This window comes from Arachis stenosperma, chromosome 8 (genome assembly GCF_014773155.1).
Source record: "Arachis stenosperma cultivar V10309 chromosome 8, arast.V10309.gnm1.PFL2, whole genome shotgun sequence".
Taxonomy (NCBI): domain Eukaryota; kingdom Viridiplantae; phylum Streptophyta; class Magnoliopsida; order Fabales; family Fabaceae; genus Arachis; species Arachis stenosperma.
This window is the reverse complement of record NC_080384.1, coordinates 35,867,488-35,889,095: the sequence shown is the minus strand read 5'-3', so window position 1 is coordinate 35,889,095 and position 21,608 is coordinate 35,867,488. Positions and strand designations below refer to the sequence as shown.

Here is a 21,608-nt window from a genome sequence, read left to right as displayed (position 1 = left end):
ATCCGGGTAAATAAAGTACACCAACTTATTATGATTACTCACCAAAATTTCCTCTCTCTCTTCATTCATTCTTTTCACCAACTGCTCCTTAGTCCAGTTGGCAATCCATGGCTTTGGTGGTCTTTCAACCCTGTTCTTGCGTTTGTTTTTTGAAAGGTGAAAGTAGATTATCATCAGGGCGAAGAGGCAGCCATTGATTGCCTTCTTCTTCTTCTCCTGGTAGTCTGTTATGCCCCTGATCATGAAGGTCAAAACATGCCCCCCCAGTTTCTCTCCTCTATGCCCTCCATATTAAAAATCGGGACCAGGTGCACGGGCGATATTTTGTTTATCGTCGTTGGCAAAAGGAACGCCATCTGTATGTAGAGGATGAATATCCTCTTGAACATCAGGCGTTCCTCTTCGTTGCCAACGCCGATTTCCATCATTTCATCGGTAAGACTTTTGAGGGTCTTACCCTGGAATCTTCTATAAATTATTTTGTCATCATCAGAAAGTTTCTTATAGTCAACTTTCTCAGGAAATAGATCTCCTACAAAAAGGAAGACAACAAAGCATCCAAGTCAGTTCAGATACACCCAAGCATCAGGTTAATATACACCCAAGCAACAACTTAATATACATCTATAATTTTGAGCTAATTACCTGTTGCATTGATGCCAAGCGCATCACCTATTTTTTTTGGGGTTATATGGAAAGAACCATACCCTGTCTTCAGTTTGTTCTCCCCAAGTTTGAAGTTTTTGGCCAGCTCCCTTAAGAGTTGGTGATCCACCCTCAGTGGTGGGATGTGCATCAACCCACCGAATCCAAGATCCCTCACAATTGCCTTCTTCTCCTCAGTCATGTTTCTGAACTTATCATTCAGGAGATGTGTGGCACATTTCAGGTCTTTGGTTTGGTTTCTTGCTGCCATTTTCTCTGAAACTAAAAATACACCCAAAGATATCAGTAATATACACCCATATATATATGACTCAAATACACCCATTGATAACAATTAAGATACACCCATTGATAACAGTAAGATACACCCATATATATGAGTCGGATACAGCCAGATATTCGCAAGATACACCCATTCATAACAGTGAGATACAACCATAGATATTATTCAGATACACCCAAAGATGTCAAACAAGATACACCCATTGATTACAGTGAGATACACCCATAGATATTATTCAGATACATCCATATAGATATCAGACAGATATCACTCAGCCATGCTTCAATATAAAGCCACATTACAAGGTTAAGCAGTTTACACCCCCGAATCTACGTAATAAACCCCCAAAAATCAACAAAAATAGCAGGAAAACTTAGAATAACAACGTAGAACGACGTAGAACTTAGAAGAACGACGTATAACTTAGAAGAACGACGTATAACAAAGAAGCAACAGTAACAGTAAACCCTAGCAGAACGACGTAGAAGAAAAGTAAAATATACAGTATTTTAATGGACTTACGTTGAGTATTCTTGGTTTGTTTTTTCTTCAGATTCTTCTTCACAGAGAGGTTGATGGTGTTTTGATGCACTTTTCGAACTACGATTTCTATATTTTGAAAGTTGATTTTCGCTCGAAAATGAGATGGTTTCGTTGTTTTGAAAGTGCCTTGAGAAATGGAAGAAGTGGAAGAAGTGGAAGAGTCTCCCATACGTAACCGTTCGAATGCTAAGCGCGTGATTTGGACGCGGCATCTTATCTCTCTTTCATGCGCGTGATTCGTGTTTGGGCTGGGCCAACTTGGTTGCTTGTATGCTTGTATGTGTAGCAGGTCCGATTTATATACTCTAACTAGACTGTTCAATTATTTCTTCAGACCAATTTGTGTTTTAATTTTTCCATAACAGCATTAAATACGCAACACTCTAATAAATAATAACATTACTTTAACCTATTCTCATCTCTGTTTCAAAATTGAAAAGCCACGTTGATTCTTTCCAAATTTGTCAGGTAATTTTATCTAACATTATTTCTTGTGATATTTATCCAAAATAAATAAATAAAAATACTAATAATAATGGAAAAAAAAAAATTAAAAAAAAAAAACGTAGCAGGAGACTCGGAAAATGGAGAGAGTGGTGCTTCTCTTTCTCTACATAGCTTGCAGTTGAACAGTGGTAGAGACGTGAGACTTCGTGAACAAGGCAAACCCTTTCACTCTCCTCACTCCTCACAATCACACCCCTTTCAACAAGAAACAAGAAAGAAGCCTTCTTCTCCTCTGTTTCCATTGTTTTGTTTTGCTTCAATTAGAAAACCAATCAAGCAAGGTGCTTGCCTTTTCATCTTCATTTTTCTACTTTTGCTCTTCAACTTCAAGGTACTACTACTACTACTACTGCGGTCTATGTAACGTAAGTCTCTCTTTTCCCCCTTTTATTTGTTATTTTAATTTCACATTATCATTTTAATGATTTGTACTCATTATCCATACCCCAAGGCCTATCAGTCTATTGTGATCATACGTTTGCCCTCTCTTTTTTTGGTGGTGTGTGTGTGTGTTTTTTTTTTCTGTGTTTAAACCATATTTTCCTGCTCAGATTAAGACCTAGAACTGACTTATTACTGAAAGATTTCATCTTTTTTTGTTTTTTTAGGGGGAAAAAAAAACTTTTTTATTCCCCAGGTTTTTGAACATGACTGCATGCCATTACCAGACTCAAATCACTTTTCGTTTTTTGAATAATGGGTCTTCTGGATTCTAATCTACTAATGTTGTAAGATGATGATGAAGATGATGATCATGGGTGCTGTTCAATAAATTATAATCATGGCATGCAAAGTGGTAAAAATCAACATGTTAAACTGATTTCTAAGGTGTCTTACAAAGTGATGTGGCTTGCAAAATGGTAAAATCTTCCTAATTTCTTGTACTGTGAAGTTGCTTATAGCAGTTGGTTCAAAATCACTGCCATTAGGAGATAGCTAAGCCTCTTTTGAAAGACACAAAATGTCCATAGAAGGCAAGCATGTTTGTGAGGATCAAGTGGCTGCTGGGGTCCCTAGACCACCAATACGTTTCAGATTGCATCATGGTTCAAGAACATCTAGCACTAGCGGGAAGTATGATAGCTCTTTTTGCAAGACGGCTTTTTCAGAACTAGTTGAGGAAGCAACTCAAGATGGTTCCTGTGTTATTGATAAGAAGAGGTTTCTAGAACAAGATTTGGATGCTGAAAGTCCCTTGCAATCTTTGGTTAAGAAGCTGAAAGTCTTGGATTCGGATGCATCAAACAAAACAGTGCCAGTCCCTGGGATAAGTGAGCAGAATGTAGAGGATCCTGATTCTCAGAAAAAGAAGAAGCCATCGTTTAAGATTGTGAGAAGGGTGGTTGAAAACAAGGGTGTTTCCCCATCTTTCGTGGAAGAGAAGAGGAAAAATTCAGGCAGTGGTTCGGAATTTTCTAAAGCTTTTGCTGAACTAGATTTGGTAGAGAAAAAGCCTGATCAGTTTCAGATAACAAAATGTCAATCGTGCTCCGTAGACGGAGGTAATAAGGTGCTATGTGAAGAGCCTGAAAGAAAGGCACAAGTTGATACTATTCAAGGAGAACTGAATTCATATACCCGAGATCTTGACCTTAAAAAGAGTGAGTGTGAAGCAATCCAACGGCGCATTAAAAGGCACAACATAGAATTTGAATCAAAGAAAGAGCAGCTCAGCTCCATCGAAAAGCTGATTGCTGAATGCGCGAAGCATTTGAAGTTAAAAGAGGAACAATGTGCCATGGAATGTGACATGGTGCATAAGGTGGTCGAGCAGCGTGATGAAATTCACAGGAAAAAGCAGAGGGAACTTGAAGAATATGATGACGAAATTTGCAAAATGGATGTGCATCTCAATTTGCTAGGGGACTTGTTCAGAGAGTCTGACAAGCAATTTGTGTCAACCAAAAAGCAACTTGAAGAACGGATCAAAGTTCTTGAAGTGAACGAAAATCAACTTGCAAAACGAATGAAAGGCCTTGAGTTAAAGGAGAGGAAATTTGAAGGACGAGAAAAGGAATTTGAATCAAAAGAGAAGCAATTTAGTTGTAAAGTGAAGCAGCTTAGGGAAAGAGAGGAGGAGTTTGAAGGTCAAGTGCAAGAGCTTAAGTCAAGCAGGAACAAGTTCGAATGTGAACTGAAGGAGCTCCAATTGAAAGAGAAGCAAATTGAAAGGCAAGTGCAGGAGCTTAAGTGCAAAGAGAATCAGTTTGAAGAACACAGAAAGGAGTTTGACTTGAAGGAAAAGCAACTTATAGGACGAGAAAATGAGTTTGTATTGAAAAAGAAGCAATATGATGGTCAAGTAAAGGAGCTGACAGCGAAGAAGAAGGAATTTGATGCTGAATTAGAGGTGCATGAATCAAGACTGAAGAATTTTGAGGGTAAATTGAAGGAGCACCAATTAAAGGAGGCATTACTCGAAAGCCAAGTGGAGGAACTTAAGTCAAAAGAGAATAAGTTTGAAGAACAGACAAAGGAACTTGAGTTGAAAAAACAGATGCTTGCACAACAAATGAAAAAGTTCAAATTGGAAAAGGTGATGTTTGAAATACAACTGAAGGAACTGAAGTCAAAAGAGAAGCAGCTTGATGGCAAAGTAAAAGATCTTGAATCCAAAAACAATCATTTTGAAGGACGACTGAAGGAACTTGAGTTTCAAAGGAAGCAATACAAAGCAGTAGAAAAATCGTACGAAGTGAAAAAAGAACAGGGTAAATGTGCTTGTGCTTATAATTAGTTAAAACTATCATTTCAACTGTTTCTTTTTTATGTTTTTGATATCTCTATTCATCTTATCTGTCTGTTTTATTAAAGTTATCTTTAATCAGGTTAAGGTTGTATGTCTTAGTCAAATTGAAAGTATGCTTTGTTTTTTTTACATATATAGCCAAGCAAATTGTGATATTTTTATGTAAATATTTATTCTCTGTTTTTTTCTAAATTCATGGCATCATTATAATTTATTATGCTAAATATACTGTTGCACATTGCACAGATAATCAGCCAAGTTCTCCCAGTGATGGAAGAAGTTTGCAGTCTCTCGCAAATGAGCAAATGAATGAACTCGAGTCGTGTGACAATGAAGTTTTAGCTCAACTCCGGTCCTGCCCAGATCCTGCAAAACTCATTTTGAATATATTGAAGAATCCTATAGTTCCGCATTGTAAGATGGAAGATGAAGTTATAGCCATTGATGAAAGCCAAATCTTCCTTCTTCAACAGCTGATTCAACTATCACCACATATCAAACCTCATGTCAGAGACGAGGCGATGGAGCTTGCCCTCAATATGAAAGCTAGCATGACAAGAAATATTGAAAATCCAAATATGGTTCTTGGTTTCCTGCAGATTTTGTCCGCTTATGGACTAGTTTCTTCTTTCAATGCAGATGAAGTTTTTAAGCATTTTGAAATCATTTCTCAGCACAAGCAAGCGGTAGAGCTCTTCCAGATGCTCGGTCTTAAGGGTAAAATCTTTGGTATGTTGGTTGAAAACTTTCTTGTTTAGTCACCATTATCTCTCCTCATATCTTGGGTAAATGTTAATCACTTTCTTTTTAAATTTGATCATGTTAATTTCTTACTAATCTATCAGCACTACAAGGAGTCGACTAAGTTTAGTTCATGTTGATGAAACTAGCAGTGTTCTTGTGTCTCGCAGATTTGATCGAGAATCTTATAAAGAACGAGAAGCACATTGAAGCTGTTAGATTCATCTGTGCATATAAGTTGGAAGAGAAGTATCAACCAATTCATCTCCTTGAAGCACATGTGAACAAAGCAAAGTTGATTTGTGAAAACAGCTGCAACAAAACTAAGTTCATTGAGATGAAGGTTCCTTTATCTTTTTTCCTATACAAGTTCTATTTCATTACAATACAATACAATAAGTTGACAATTTTATTGCTGAATGTGAATTCAGGTTAAGGCCATGGATAAAGAAATTGATGGTCTAGGAAATGTTCTGCGGTGCATGTCAGAGAACAAATTACAACATGAGGATTTACTCAAGGTGATTCTAAATCGCATTCTTGAGCTAGAAAGATTCAAAGCAAGTAGTATTGTTTCTGATATCATGGCTTTCTTCCAACATTGCTTGGACCTGTAGTAAAGAAACGTGGTAGTAAAAAAATGGGGTAAATAAGATAACTGTGTTCTTACTATTTGATATTAACCTGTCTGGCAAGAAAAAAATTGTAAGAGTGAATATTCCTCCATTATTTGCTAACTTTATTTTGTTCATGTCATTTTGCTCTATTTGGAGCTTAGAATGTCAGCTACAATGTATAATGCTTTATTTAGTTTATTAATTCCTCAATTTGTTGATTATTATTGATTCCCTTTATCTCTATTACTAAAAGTTATTCAATTTCACTGTTTCAGAAACATTAGTCCCATGTATTCAAATTATTTTATTAATCAGAGAATAGTTAATATGTTTTTTTCTTGCCTCTTTGTTTGGTCACCAAGGGCAAGAATAAATAATAAATAATATCTCTAGTAATAACTAAGGAAAATGTAGTGTAAATCGATTCTCTATTTTGAACTCTTCAAAATATGCACCTCATTACCTCTGACCTCTGTTCAATTGCCAAATTGAAAAAGTATAGTGAAAAAGACCTATTTGGAAGACCACCTTAATGATCAATTTCAAAAGTATTCCTAAAGGCTTAAAACCCTATTTGGATAACATTATCTATGGCTTTTTAAAACCTTGAAATTAATTTTTACATTGCTAATGTAAATTACTATTTTTTTAAAAAAATTGTTAATTGTAATATAAGTGTTAGATTAGCAATAATATTTTTACATTAAAAATTAATCTCTTCTAAGTCAAAAGTTGTATTTTTAAAAAATTTGATAAATTATGTTTAATAATTTTGAATAATTTAAATAAGAGTTTAATTTTAATACACTGACAATGTAAAATGTTTTACACAATTGTATAATTACAACTGTTTTCTTAGATGATTATTCACAGTCAATGTTAAATATAGTTATTTTTGTTAATGTGATGTTATATGATTAGATGCACATATAAAATAGTTTTATCATGATAGTACATCAAAATCAAATTCTTTAAATAATTTATTGGAACGGAAGTTTATAATTTATTGTGATTTATATAAGATTGGTTTACATTGTTTTGGGGTTTAGGAGTGAACGAGAATTGGATTGGATTGGATATGGCCAAAATTTAATCCGATCCACACTAAAATCATCAGATTTCATATCCGTAGCTTGTAAGTTTGGATCCGATCTGATCCACACACTTGCGGATCGGATATCAGATATATCCGCAAAACACAAAAATATTTTTAAAAACTTATTTTTATTAAAAAAAATCAATAAAGTTCATTTTTTTCCTATTCTTTCAAATATGTTTACTCTTAGAATAATGTTAAACATACTTTTCTTACATAATAAACTAAAATAATACAAGCCAATAAGTTATAGCTTAAATGGCATCGTCTCTTCATATTCACTTAAGAGGTTGCGGGTTCGAGTCTCCCTATTTTAGACTAAAAAAAATAAAAATAATACAATATATATGATAATTATTAGTTGAAATAAAACATAAAAAAATATTTATTTATTGAGAAAATAGCTATTTCTGACCATTAAAGATTTAAACGCTGACCAAACTAATTATAAAAATTTAAATTTAAAGAGTTGATTTGGAGAAGATAATTAAAAAGGCAATTTGGGAATTGTACAAAAGAATGATAATTTAATTATTGGATATTTTTGTTAAATAATATATATTTTTCATGAATACAATGTCAATATAAATTTTTTATGATTAGTTTTGTAATTGTTCAAATCTTTAATGGTCAGAAATGACTATTTATTCTTATTTATTTATACGTGGATATACGGAAACTTACATGAAGATAAAATTCACAATTTTATTAGTGTGCAGATTGATCCGATCCGATCTGATAACTTTGCAGATCGGATTTATATCTGCAATTTTCGAATCGGAATCGAATAAATACTGTAGTCCGTAGATATATGAATTGAATCCTATCCATAAACATCTCTAACATTGCGGAGCTTCCATGGCTGAGCTGTGGGGAGTGTGCATAAAAATGGAAACTGCTTGGACGCTGGGTTCAGGAAAGTGTGATTCGAGTGCACTCTAAAGCAATGGTTGCAGCGATATCTCAACAAAAGGAAAAGAGATATCTGGAGTCTATCCTTTTTAACCTATAGGGAGGCTGACACTTGTGCCAACTGTTTTTGCTTTTTGGGTATTGTTGGGCCTTTGGGCTTTTTTGTAAACCAAAAATATATATTTGCTAAACCAATAAGATAATAATAATAATATGAAACAAATTAAATATCTTGACAAAAAAAAGAAACAAATTAAATATAATATTATATCATATGATATCATATTATCATGTTATGTAAATTGAATTGAATTGAATTTCAAAAAGTGGGTCAAAAATTTAATTTGATCGGTTCAGTTTATTAAAATGAGATTTAATCTAATCCAAATTGTTGCATTTTTATCTTTCTAGATTGAATTTGATGAGTGATCTTATTTAGATTACGTGAGATCTAAATAGTAAATACCCGCTACGCACTTAACAGTTAAATAAATAAGACCCTCTACCTTCTCTCTAGGAAATAAATAAATAAATAAGACGCTGTGCTCTCAGGTCTCTTATGTGCATGCTATTAGTATTTTCAGTTTTTCACTGAAACGCACTCTGTGTGTTGTTTGAAGCGGTTAACACTCAAAGCTCAGGTTTGCACCTTCTCTTTTCCCTTTTCACCTTCCTCTTCTACTCTTCCCTCCTTTAACGTAATTTTTTTCTTCTAATTTCAACTTTCGTTCCTTGTATTTCATCATGCATGTCTCAAACAATGCCCTTTCTCTGTGTCTCAATTACAGTAACGGGATGCTGTCATGGTGATTATCTCTTTTTTGTTTGTTATTATTGGTTAATTGATAAAAATTTTCGTTTTAATATTGTTTAACTTAAAAATTGGCACTATCTAATGGGTAGAGAAGAGAAAAAAAAAAGGAGAATGGAAGAAACGGAAAGAGCAGTTTCTGATCCGACAGTTATTTATCCTCTTAAATTTTGGATGGAGCATTCGTTGAAAAATTATTGGTGAGGTGAAAAAATAGATATATAGATAAGTGAGTGGCCATCAATAATGCAGTATTTATTTGCTCTCTTTTGCGATGTAATTAATGATATTTTGAGTGTTATTATAGGCATCATTCATTGATGAATAAGTTTTTTGTTCTTTATAATTTTCCCCTTTTTTGCCAGGATCACATTTGATGTGCATGCATATATTCCCAAGTTCAAGAACTTTATATAATTGAGAAATGGGGTTTGAGGATTCAGATGGAGATAGAGTGGGTAGGGAGGATGCTGAACAATTACAGTTAATGTTATTGAATACCAGTATGGGAACATGTAGCAACAATACCTATGATAGCAAGAAGAGACAGCTAGAACAGGATAAGTTTGATTACTTGCACCCTTCGGTTAAGAGGTCGAAACTCTCAGATTCAGATACATCATCAATGAACAATGAAGATTCTGGAAAAAGTAATGTTGAGGACTATGATGGCGGTGATGTTACTCCTGTTTCCCAGGTAATGGAGGATCCGGTCAAGTTAGTTCAGGAGTCTACCAATGCTGAACAGGATTTGGTAGAGAAGGAACATGAATTGGTTCTATATCCTATTGAAGAATGCCAAATGAAGAGACAAGTTGAAGAGAAGAGATTGTTCTCCTTCAAGAGAGATATTGAGGAGCTATCGGACGAGCTTCAAAATAAGAGGAAACTAGTTAATTCTATTCAAGGACAACTTAATTCATATTCCTTGGATCTTGACGTGAAGAAGAGAGAATATGTAGCAATCCTAAGACGCATTAAAAGGCGCAATAACGACTTTAGAAGAAAAGAAAAGCAGCTCAAGTCCATGCAGAAGCTGATTATTGAATGTAATAGGCATTTGAGGTCAAAGGAGAAACAATGTATCAGGGAAGTTGAAATGACATTGAAAGTGATCAGTGAGCGGAATGATGTTCACAAGAAAATGCAGAGGGAAATTAAAGAACACGATGATGCAATACTTGAAAAGGAAGCACAGTTTAGTTTGATGGAGAGCATGATTGAGAACTGTGAGAAGGAGCTCACGGCAGAACAGGTAGCATCGAATCAAATTAAAAGGAGAGCATATGGAGCCACCAAAAGATGCACTGAAATATGCAACAAAGAGTTTGAAGCAAAGGGAGAGCAGCTCAAGTCCATCCAGAAGCTGATCATCGAATGCGAGAAGCATTTGAGATTAAAGGAGAAACAATATACTACAGAAGTTAAAATGGCACAGGAGGTGATCAGTAAACGCGATAAAGTTCACAAAAAAATGCAGAAGGAAATTGAAGAATACGATGATCAAATTTTTGAAAAGGAAGCACAAATAAGTTTGATAGAGGACGTGATTAAAGAGTGCAAAAATGAGCTCATGACTGAACAGACAGAATTTCATCAAGCACTGGACAACATGATTGAAAACCGTGAAAGGAAGGAAGAGGAACTCACGGCTCTTTTGAATAAAATTTCTGAGCATAATAAGGAACTTATGAACAAAGAGGAAGAGCTTGGTGCAATGCGGAAATTAATTGTTGAACAAGCTAAGGTACTGCACTTAGAAAGGGAGAAGTTGCATGAGATAATGCCTTCAAAAACAAATCAGGATGCTCTGGTAAAGGAGATTGGGTCAATGAAGAAGAAACATGAAGGACATATCAAGGAGCTTGAGTCTAAAGGAAAGCTATTTATAGCACAATTGGAGGAGTTTGAGTCGAAGGAGAAGTACATTGATGGACGAGAAAAGGAGCTTCTATTAAAAGAGAGGCAATATGAAGAACAAGTAGAGAAACTCAATTCAAAAGAGAAGCAAATTGAAGGGCGAGTAAAGGAGCTTGAATCAAGGGAGAGAGAGTTTGAAGGTCAAGTGGAGGTGCTTGAATCAAAGAAGAAGCATTTTGAAGGTAAATTGAAGGAACTTCTTGCGAAAGAGGTGCAATCTGAAGGCCAAGTAATGGAGCTCAATTCAAAAGAGAAGCAATATGAAGGCCTGATGGAGGAGCTCAAGTCAAAAGGGATTGAACTTGAGGTACAAGCAAAAGATCTCGAGACAAAATGGAAGCAGTTTGAAGAGCAACTGAATGAGCTCAAGTTGAAGCAGAAAGAGGTCGAAGATAAAGCAAGAGATCTTGAGTCAAAGAAGAATCATTTTGAAGGAATCTATAAGGAATTTAAGTTGAACAAATCACAATATGAAGCATTAAAAAAATCATCTCCCACTAGAAAGAAGAAAAAATCAATCCAAGAAGAAAAACTACAGGGTAAATATGCTGTTTTTAGTTGGAACATGATCATTTCATCGGTTTCATATAATGAGTTTGATATTTTATTCACCTGATCTGTATCTATTTTATTTGAAGTATCTTTATTCAGATTAATCTCTTAGTCAAATTGATAGGCTTGTTTGGTTTTCCTGTCCCTGAACATTTATTCTCAAACTAAAATTCCTACTAATCAGAGTTATACTGTTTTCCTTCTTTTTAACCTTAAGGAGGCTCTTAAAATCTAAAACGTCATGCAGAATGCTTTGTGAAGCAATTTAACATCATGACAACAATCACAGCAGCAACAAAGCCTTGTCCATTAGGTGGGGTTGATTACATGGATCAAACGATACTATTGAGCTCTATCATGTATTATGTCTACAAAGAGATTGTTTATATGTAGATTTTGTTTGACCACTTCATGGATAATTTTTCTAGGTCTTCTTCTACCTTTCACTCCTTATCCATTTTCCATTTTCCATTTCATCCACATTTTCTGATTTAGTACTATGTTGGTCTTCTTCTTATATGTCCAAACCACCTGAAACGTGATTCTACCATCTTTTTCACAATAGGTGCTACTCCAATTCTCTGTCTTATATCTTCAGTCCTTATTCTATCTAATTGCATATGACTACTCATCCATCTCAACATCTTTATTTCTGTCATACTTAACTTCTGTTCATGCTCCCCTTTGGCCGTCCAACACTTTGCACCATAAAGCATAGCATGTCTGATAGCAATGCAATAGAATTTACTTTTAAGTTTTAAAAGTACTTTTTTGTCACATATAAAATCAGTCGCACTCCGCTATTTTGACCACCTGCTTGGATCTTGATCCTATGATTTACATAATGTTCAATCTCTTCATTATCCTGTATGATGCACCCAAGATACTTAAAGCTTTTAATTTTTCGTAGGATGTTTTTTCTAATCTTATCTTTGTATTAGGATTTTCTTTTCGGTGGCCGAACTTACATTTTATATATTTCGTCTTGCTACGGTTTATGCGCAGACTATACACTTCTAGAGTTTCTTTTTATAAATTCAACTTCTTATTTAGGTATTTCCTTGACTCTCCCATGAGAACAGTATCATCGAAAAAAAGCATGCATCATGGCACAGATTCTTGGATATGCTCTATGAGTACTTCTAAGACTAATGTAAAAATGTATGAATTTAAGGATGATTCTTAGTGTAATACTATGTCAATAGAAAATTTTTCTGTTACACCACTTTGAGTCTTGACACTAGTTGTAGTCTCATCATACATGTCTTTAATTGCACGAATATACGCGATTCTTACTCTCTTCCTTTCTAAAACCTTCTATAAGATCTCCCTTGACCCCTTATCATACGTTTTCTTCAAATCAATAAACACCATATGTAGATCTCTTTTATTACTATGATACTTCTCCATCATCCTTCTTAACAGGCTTCAGTGGTGGATCTACCTGATATAAAACCAAATTGATTCTCTGTTACTTATGTCTCTTGTCTCACTTTCCGTTCTATCACTATTTCTCATAACTTCATAGTATGATTCATGACACAACAAGAAATATATTTCTGCAGTAATGTAGTTTTATTGTTTCTAAAGTTTGGTAATTGGTTTATGGAAATGAGTCACAATATTGGTTGAAACTTTTAGTGATTCAGTTATAATGCTATTATGAAACTGCTTTTAATATTAGTATAAAGTGGCTTTCCTACTGTCACCTATGACTTCTGCTAGCTAAATATGTTATTGCACACTATACAGATAATCAATCAAGTCCTACTATTGATGGAAGAACTTTGGAGCTTTTGGTAGATGAGCCAACAAATCCTGGCAATGACATTTTAGTTCATCTTCAGTCCTCATCAGATCCAGCAAAACTCATTTTAGATATAATTAAGGATCCAATAGTTTCCCATTGTAAAAATGGAGTCAAAGTTGTTACTATTGATGATAGCCATGTTTTTCTGCTTGAACAGCTGATGAGAATCTCACCACATATTAAACCTCATGTTAGAGAAGAGGCAATGGAGCTTGCACTTGATCTGAAAGCTAACATGACAGCAAGTGCTGAAAATTCTTTGGTGGTTCTGGGTTTCCTGATGTTTTTGTCAATTTATGGATTAGCCGCTTCTTTTGATGAACATGAAGTATTAAAGCTTCTCAAAATCGCTGCACAGCACAAGCAATCCATAGAGCTGTTTCAGATTCTTGGTTTTGCCGATAAAATCTCTGGTAAGTTAACTGGACACTGTCTAGTACTCTTGTTTGGTCACCAATATCTTTGACAAAGCTATTATTCTTATTTTAGAACAACCAGCCTCAGCCAATTGATCTCTTGCAAGAACATGGGAACATGACAAAGTTGATATGTTTTAGAGCTCTTGCAAGGAAACCAACTCATTGAAGTTAAGGTGCTTTTTCTTTCTAAGTTCAATCTGATTTAATATTGTTTCATAATGCATGCTACTATGCTAGTTAAATACTGAGCATGAACTCAGGTTAAGGCCAGACTTGAATAAATGGTTCATCTAGGGGCTGTTCTACAGTGCACAGAGACAACCACCTAGTCCTGAAATGTTGGGATCTGTTTAATATTTAGGTTTGCTTTCTTGATCTAGAAAGGTACTTGGCAGTTATTTTTGTTACTGATATCATGACCTTCCTCCAGAAGCATTTGGATCTGAGGGAAAAAAAAAACATTTGTAGTTAAAATGTGCTGATTGAAACAAGTTGATAATACATATTTAATCTGAGATAAATTGGCAGGGTTCTTTCTTGTTTTTTATTTTGACATGTATAGGGTTCTTTCTTGTTGTCGCAGCTATAAATATAAGGTAAATTTAAAATGGTGACAATTCTGGAAAGTCGTAACTACATGGATATTTTATTCAACAAAAAATTCGTCGGAAAAAAGTCGCTCTTAAAAATGTAAATTCTAGTAGTGTGTATGTATCAAAATTATTTTTCTTTTCTTATGTTTATTGAATTTATTCAAATCCTAGTGAAAATTAATATCATGTCTATTTAGTTTTCATGTTAATAATACATTAATATATTTGATTTTATGTGGAAATACCATGTAATGGCATGGGGATGTGAGATTAATTTTCATGAACATGGGGCTGTGCCGAAAAACCAGACACACATGATTCTCGTTCAAGTTTTCTTAAGAGAGTTTTATATCAAAATTATTATACTACTAGCTTTGTCGGTTTTCAACCCAGAACTAATTGTTGAATAAAATTATAATAACAATAAAATAACAAACACCACTAACTATTTGAGCTACCAAATTAAAGGGGAGGCAAATGATATCATTATATTATTGTTTGTTCTTATAAAAAATTAAATAAATAAATAGTCAAAACTTGCATATGAATTATGATTGATAACTTGAGCAGCGTTACATGTGATATTTGAGGTATTTGCTCCATGAATAAAGCAGCTACGCTTTCCCAAAATGCCTCAAAGTTCCATGACTAACATTTAAAAGTCGGTGATGAATAATGGACAAAATTAATAAAATAATGAACCCATTCAAGTTATGAGCAAAGATGAGGCACCCCATGATGGAATGAATCTCCACTATATATTTATACATTTGTATTCAGCTAACCAGCACCAAAGAGCCAAAATCTTATCGTTGTTGTTTGCATTTAATTTTACATAGAAACGTTCACAAAGATATTCATCAATATTGTTCAAGTGATTTCATTTCAACCTCAACAAGAACAAAATGACGGTAACCTACACCACTTTCTTTCTATCGTTATTTCATCACATATATATGTGTGTAATTGATTTAACTTAATTTCGGTATAATTTTTTTATAAAAAATACTATTTATATATTAAAATTAGCTACTAATGTATTTTTGTATTAATATATGTGTGATTTAATTTATTTTTAATATATATTTATATTTCAATTTGTATTTTATACTGGTGGCTGATTTTGATTTACATATAGCATAATCCAATTTTTATATGGTCATTTCGTCATAAAAAATGTTGTAAAAAAATGAATGATTAAATACTATATATCATATCAACAATATATCAAAATTGGATTCCACATGCATTTCCATGAAGATATTGAAACCAAATTTTTTTCCTTTTTGTATCTTATATTTTTCTCAGATCATAGAACTTAGAGTACACATGGATTGCCCTGGATGTGAGAACAAGGTGAAAAGTTCACTTCAAAAACTCAAAGGTATCCTATATTCAAAGCTTAACTAGTTAATTAATTGCCAAGCAAATTAAAACATGTGTACTTAACTAGTTTCCAATAAGTTTTTTTTTTGTTAATATAATTAGGTGTGGATAGCATTGAAATAGACATGAGTTTGCAAAAGGTGACAGTGAATGGCTGGGCTGACCAAAAGAAGGTTCTAAAGACGGTTCGGAAAACCGGCCGGCGAGCCGAGCTATGGCAGGTTCCATACAGCACCAATGTTGATGACCAATATTTGGTTCAGCAACACCATTGCAATGGCCCTATCAACTACTATGCATCTCAACCTTCCTCATCTTACAATTACTACAAGCATGGCTATGATAGTAGTGATCCTCGCTATTATAATTACCCTTCTCAATCTTCTATCATTACCCGTCAAACTGGTGCTACTTTTAGTGATGACAATCCTCATGCTTGTTCTATTATGTGATCATTTATATCAAACTCGTACCAATCAAAGTAATAGTGTATTATGTAATATATATAAAATAATAATGTACTATGATCACCCATCTTGCTTATTATTAATTTTCTTTTTAATTATGTACCATTAAACTATTTGGTACCATTATATTATGAATGTATTAATATTACTTTAAAGAATTTGATACATACTATTCATGAATCTATCTTTGCTTCTTTCACAATTAATGCCAATGCAATTATATGCAACTACTTTTGTGCATATATATATATGTGGGGGAAGTGGCTTCAACTTGTATAATTGCATGTATTAGAGTTGACGAATAATGATGATGGAGTCCATCATAAATAAAGTCAACTTACATTATTTTAGTATAATTAATTAACCAAGTTATGATGAGCATTATATATAATTAAGGGTTGATGTTGTAAGATTTTTGTATAGTTTCATTTAATTTCTTTCTATACTTTGTGATGATTCTTTTTCCATGATTATCTCTTTGCTTATAAGAGAAATTTTTATATGTTCCGAAAGCAAGTCACTGTTCTTAGTCTAATCAATTAATTGTCTTCCACATCAGCATTATAGATTTATTATTATTTTTAATTTAAATTTTAAAAAGATTAGTAAAGTAAAATTCTAAATCTTTTTAAACCTTGTGTCCTAAAATCCTAAATCCTAGATTTTAAAATAAAACTAACACCAAACTAGTAAAATAAATGACACAATGCAAAGTCACCCAAAAAAAAAATGACACAATGCAAAAGAATTCATTTGCTCTCAAAACCCACACAGTTTTTTTGTTTAGAATGTCACGTTTCCAGGTTCATTAGTGTTTTCTTTCTTGATGATATAATTATTGTTTCTTATTATTTATTTTTTTTGGTATAATTTTTATTATTTATTTTATTGATGTTATACTTAGGCGTGGATAATTATACAAGCAAGTTATTAAGATTTCTTCTTTTTTATTTTATTTTTTTACCCCAACGTATTATTTTTGAGAAAATATAAGAAACAATGCATATAGTAAATAATTCGAATAACAAATTAAAAAAATATAAAATTAAAATTAAAATTAAAATCAATTTTTTAATTATTTAATATTATCTGAATATTGGAGTTAAAAACACAGTCCATTATTCGTAATTTTCATTGTTCACTTAATAGCTAATAGGATTGTTTGTTTTTTATTGCTTTTTTATTTTTGGGCGATCAACCCAATATATAACCCAAAACAAGTAAAAGCCCAAACAAAATATCTAAGTTATGGAGTTTCCTAATTTGGTAGTTATCATCTTTTCATGGTTGGATTATTCTTTCATCTCATGATCTCATGATGTATTCATGCATTATTATATATATAAACAAAATTACTAAGTTATCTATACAATTAATAGATGACAAAATGAAGAGGATTATTTTTTTTGGTCCAAATAAAGTTAGGTAAGATTATTTATAGAAAGTTTTTTTTCCTTTTGCTCAATCAATTATAAATGCCTCTACACCACAATCGAATTGTAATGGGATAATCTGTCTCATAGACTCATGGTATACCTTAACATAGTTATTATCATCATTCTTAATTAAAATATTCTCTCAACTTTTTTATAGGTACAACAAACATACAGTGTTTGTTGATTCGCTCTGAATTTTTTGACACACTCGTTTTTTTCTTTAAAAAATTCTATTCTTCAATGATCCCAATTTTTAAATATCAAGGAAAAAGTGGAAAATAAAAACGTCAAAATTCTTACATGTTATCATAGAAAATTTGTAGTTTAGTAATTGGAGGATTTTCTTTTTCTTTTTGTCTTATTTCTCCTTTCGGGAAAAGCTAGGAGCAATATGTATATAAAAAAAATGTAGATAGATAGATAGCTCAATGTCTATTATTGTTTCATTTATTTTACTTTAGTATTGTCATAGGTTAGGCTCATAGTCGCATGGAATAAATAGATATGACACCATATGAACGCAAATATATTATATATATATATATATATATATATATATATATATATATAAGTAATCTTTTAGTTCTTAAATTAAAAAATTTAATTATTCTCTCGATTTTTATAATTTTATAAAATTTTTAATTAAATTTTTATATATTTTTTAATTAAATTTTTATATTGTATTAGTTTTTATAATTAAGTTTCTACCATAATAAAAATATTAAAATTAATAGAATATTCTCTTAAACTATACAGAATATTCAGTCAAGTGTTAGGTATATTCGTTCTGTTTAATGAAATTTTTCATTAATTGCAATATTTTTGCCATGGCAAAGACTTAATTATAAAATTTGATATAATATAGGAACTCAATTGAAAAAAAAAGTATAAGGACCTAATTGAAAATTCAGTAAAATTATGGAGACCGACAGAGTAATTAAATCAAACTAAAATTATCTTTAATATTTTTTTCAGTTTAAAATAGTCTTTATTGTTAAATTTAGTATTGAAATCATCCGAATTAAATCTCAAAGTAGTCCTTAAAGTTACACTCGAAGTTCAAAGTAGTCCATGAAATTAATAATTACCTATTTTCATCCCTGAAGTTGCACTCCGAATCATCCTCCAGGCACATTCCATCTATTTGGTGCCACCAAAAAGCTGATATGGACTCCTATGTGACACACTAGCAAGCATATAACGGCTTAGTATTGGATTTGGTGCCTAAGTTGTGCCAAACGACATCGTTTTCTTCATCTCTAAAACGCTAATCAAACGTTTTCTCTCCCTCCCACAACAGAATCAAACACCTTTCTTCTCCTCATTCTTCAATGGCGCTGTGTTGAGTTCCATCACTACAATGACTCTCTTCGAGAACGACTAGTCTCCATGGTTAGATACGTCGTCGTCAATGTTGACAGGGTCTATTAGAGAAAGAATTCCGTAACAAAGGTAAGCATAAACAAAGAAAAGAAGCCATATGAGATGCTCTGTTTTTAGGTTAATATTGTTAATGTATTTATTTTCGTAGTTAAATATGATTGTTTATGATTTTTTTTCTGTGGATTTGCATGTTGATGTTCTGCGATTTGTGGTAGGGTTTGATGAGAACTAGTTTTCTTGTTGGCTAGGGTAAAGTTGATTGTTTGATCAAAGATTGTTTGTTATGCCTGATTAATGTTCAAGATTGTTATAGTTTTAGTTTGATGTGTTAGTGGTAATGTGGTCTAGGATTGAATATATTTACTGTTGAAAGGAGGGGTTTATATTTTTCTTGTGATTTTAATAATGTTGTTGATGATGCTGAGCCTAAACATGAAATTTTTGTTCAATCTGTAGATGGATAATCCTCTCATTACCATCATATTATCACCATGGAGGGTCATGTAACATAGTGCCGGATGGAAGTGTGTCTTACGGTAGGGGACAAATTTCTGAGTTGACTGAACTTGATGTAAACACACTAGATGTCTTCTCAGTTCGAGACTACCAAAAGCACATTGGATATAACAATGTGACTAAATGCTGGTAGTTGGTTCCTGATAGGCATATAAAGAGTGTCTTCGAACTATCACACATGATAAAGAGCTCATGGAGATATGTTTTCATACTCAAAGGAACAAAGGAGTTGTCCATATATACTATGAGCATGAAGTTTCTGAACCTGTTTTCATTGAAGAAGAAGAACCAATGTCTAAAGAAAAGGAGTTGATGATCTTAGAACCAATTCCCAACCCAAACCTGAATAGCTTAACCCTAAAATCAATTCCCACAACAAAGCCTAGTAGTAAATTCAGTCCAACACCAAAACCAAAGACCTAACCCACTGTAAAATCTGTTTGTGCATCAAACCCACCACCAAAATCAAAAGTCCAACCCACTAAAAAATTGCTAGTCAGCCCAATTCACCACCAAAAATAAAGGCCTAATTCACTACAAAAACTGTTAGTCAGCCCAACCCAAAAGGGTCCAAGAAGTCTGATCCACCAAAGAGAGACCTTCAGAAAGAAAAAAAGTGTAGCAATACATGCTAGGAGACCCTGAACAAGAATAGCTACTAATAGCACTCTAAGAAGATCGTCTGTTAAGGATAAACAGACCCAAATTATGATAGTGACATTGTCAAGTTTAGACAAATTTTCGGACAATCATGACAATTATGATAGTGTGGAGGATGAACCATATAACACCTTACCATATGCACATAATATATCATTTGTTTTTTGTAAGATACAACAAGCCAAATCGCCTATCCATCTTTAAAAAAAGAACAACTATTATAATCAGTAGCATACATACAAACATTAAAGTCCTATCCATTTTTAGAATCCTAACTTCAGGCTCCAAGCTTCCAAGTTTCCAAGCAATCTTTATGTTCTATTCTTCATGGTCAATTAAAGGATTTGTTCTACTATTAAATGTTATCACATGTTCTTCCTGAATTTTATCTACCCACAGAAACAGCTCACACCACTTCTTACCTACAGTCTGTACCCAAATTCAACAAAGATTGAAAGTGAATGAGCCACATTTATACCTAAAAAGACAGCAAATAAGAACAACCACTTACATTATAGTTTGGGCAACCGAATAAGAGCCTTCTTGATTTAGTATCCGTCCCTAACCATTGCAGCACTGGTCTCGACTCGCTTCTGACACTTCTGAGTTGCTGCGCTTGCGAACTGGAGCAACTAGAAAAATTTCTCCCTGCCGGATGCAAAATAGGCTACCTCTGTGCCAGCGCATGTGAAGTGTGCCAATCCACTAGTGGCACTTGCGAATTCACCAATTCTGGGTCATCACCTGCAAAATGGAGCGCAACAGTCGAGGCTATAATTTCCATTATATGGTCGTCCTCGTACGAGCATGCATTGACCATGATGCATGATGAAACATAGGCAGATGTAACAAATTTGCGAAGGTTTTTGTGGAATGGAAAAAGGGTTTTGTTTAAAAAAATTGTTAAGGTTGAGGGTTGTTGGCACAACAGAGGAAATAAGAATTGTTATTGTGATTTTGTTAAAACAGCGAGTAGGACAAATATTAAGAAAAATCCTAATTGCTTAGATGAGTTTTATATTTCTGCATGACTGAGAAAGTTGTATGCCCCCTCTATTTCGCGAGCGCCACATGCGATTTTGAGTTCAATTCTATTTTGTCGGAGCTTTCTACAAAGTAAACCTGCGCATTTTTATACCCATTCCTCCTTATATGTATTTTAAGAACGGTTATACTAGGTAAACAATGGAGATTGTGAGCAATGGGTTGATATTTTGACCCAATAAAGATAAAAAAACACCACTCAAATTACTCAAATAAAAAATCCCATTCAGTTATTCCAAAATTTTAACCATCTCCTATACCCTAATTTACCAAATCAACATCTTCTTTCCCAAACCCTCTACCGCCACCCAGTGACGGATCCAGAAAATTTTGATAGTGGGGGCAAAATATATATAATATAATAAAAATTTTTATAATAAAAATATTATGTATACATAAAAATCAATTATTAAATTTTTCATTAATCCTTAGATATTTATATATAAATATATGTATTTTTAATTTATTTTTAATTTGTTTTTTTTATTTCAATATGT

General features: G+C 33.1%; 3 protein-coding genes across 3 annotated transcripts; all 3 read left to right on the top strand.

The window, feature by feature from the left end:
- Window positions 1-2,899: 2,899 nt before the first annotated feature.
- Window positions 2,900-6,208, top strand: LOC130943281 (uncharacterized). The gene is made up of 4 exons (XM_057871074.1): window positions 2,900-4,710; window positions 4,995-5,477; window positions 5,660-5,832; window positions 5,921-6,208. Exons 1-4 carry the CDS (start codon window positions 2,961-2,963, stop codon window positions 6,104-6,106), a joined length of 2,592 nt encoding a protein of 863 aa, XP_057727057.1. The 5' UTR covers window positions 2,900-2,960; the 3' UTR covers window positions 6,107-6,208.
- A 3,141-nt stretch (window positions 6,209-9,349) lies between these two features.
- LOC130945887 (uncharacterized) lies at window positions 9,350-13,529 on the top strand (the record flags this gene model as incomplete). The annotated part of the gene is made up of 2 exons (XM_057874582.1): window positions 9,350-11,384; window positions 13,150-13,529. Coding segments are annotated over exons 1-2 (2,415 nt in total), but the record flags the coding sequence as incomplete, so codon positions are not given.
- Window positions 13,530-15,026: 1,497 nt separating this feature from the next.
- On the top strand, window positions 15,027-16,132 carry LOC130946899 (heavy metal-associated isoprenylated plant protein 28). The gene is made up of 3 exons (XM_057875793.1): window positions 15,027-15,130; window positions 15,528-15,603; window positions 15,708-16,132. Exons 1-3 carry the CDS (start codon window positions 15,125-15,127, stop codon window positions 16,055-16,057), a joined length of 432 nt encoding a protein of 143 aa, XP_057731776.1. The 5' UTR covers window positions 15,027-15,124; the 3' UTR covers window positions 16,058-16,132.
- Window positions 16,133-21,608: the final 5,476 nt, after the last annotated feature.

Coding starts and splice junctions, on each gene's coding strand:
- LOC130946899 (XM_057875793.1), top strand. Junction 15,604..15,707: donor TTCACTTCAAAAACTCAAAG/GTATCCTATATT, acceptor TAATATAATTAG/GTGTGGATAGCATTGAAATA.
- LOC130943281 (XM_057871074.1), top strand. CDS start 2,961: ATGTCCATAGAAGGCAAGCATGTTTGTGAGGATCAAGTGGCTGCTGGG. Junction 4,711..4,994: donor CGAAGTGAAAAAAGAACAGG/GTAAATGTGCTT, acceptor CACATTGCACAG/ATAATCAGCCAAGTTCTCCC. Junction 5,833..5,920: donor CTAAGTTCATTGAGATGAAG/GTTCCTTTATCT, acceptor ATGTGAATTCAG/GTTAAGGCCATGGATAAAGA.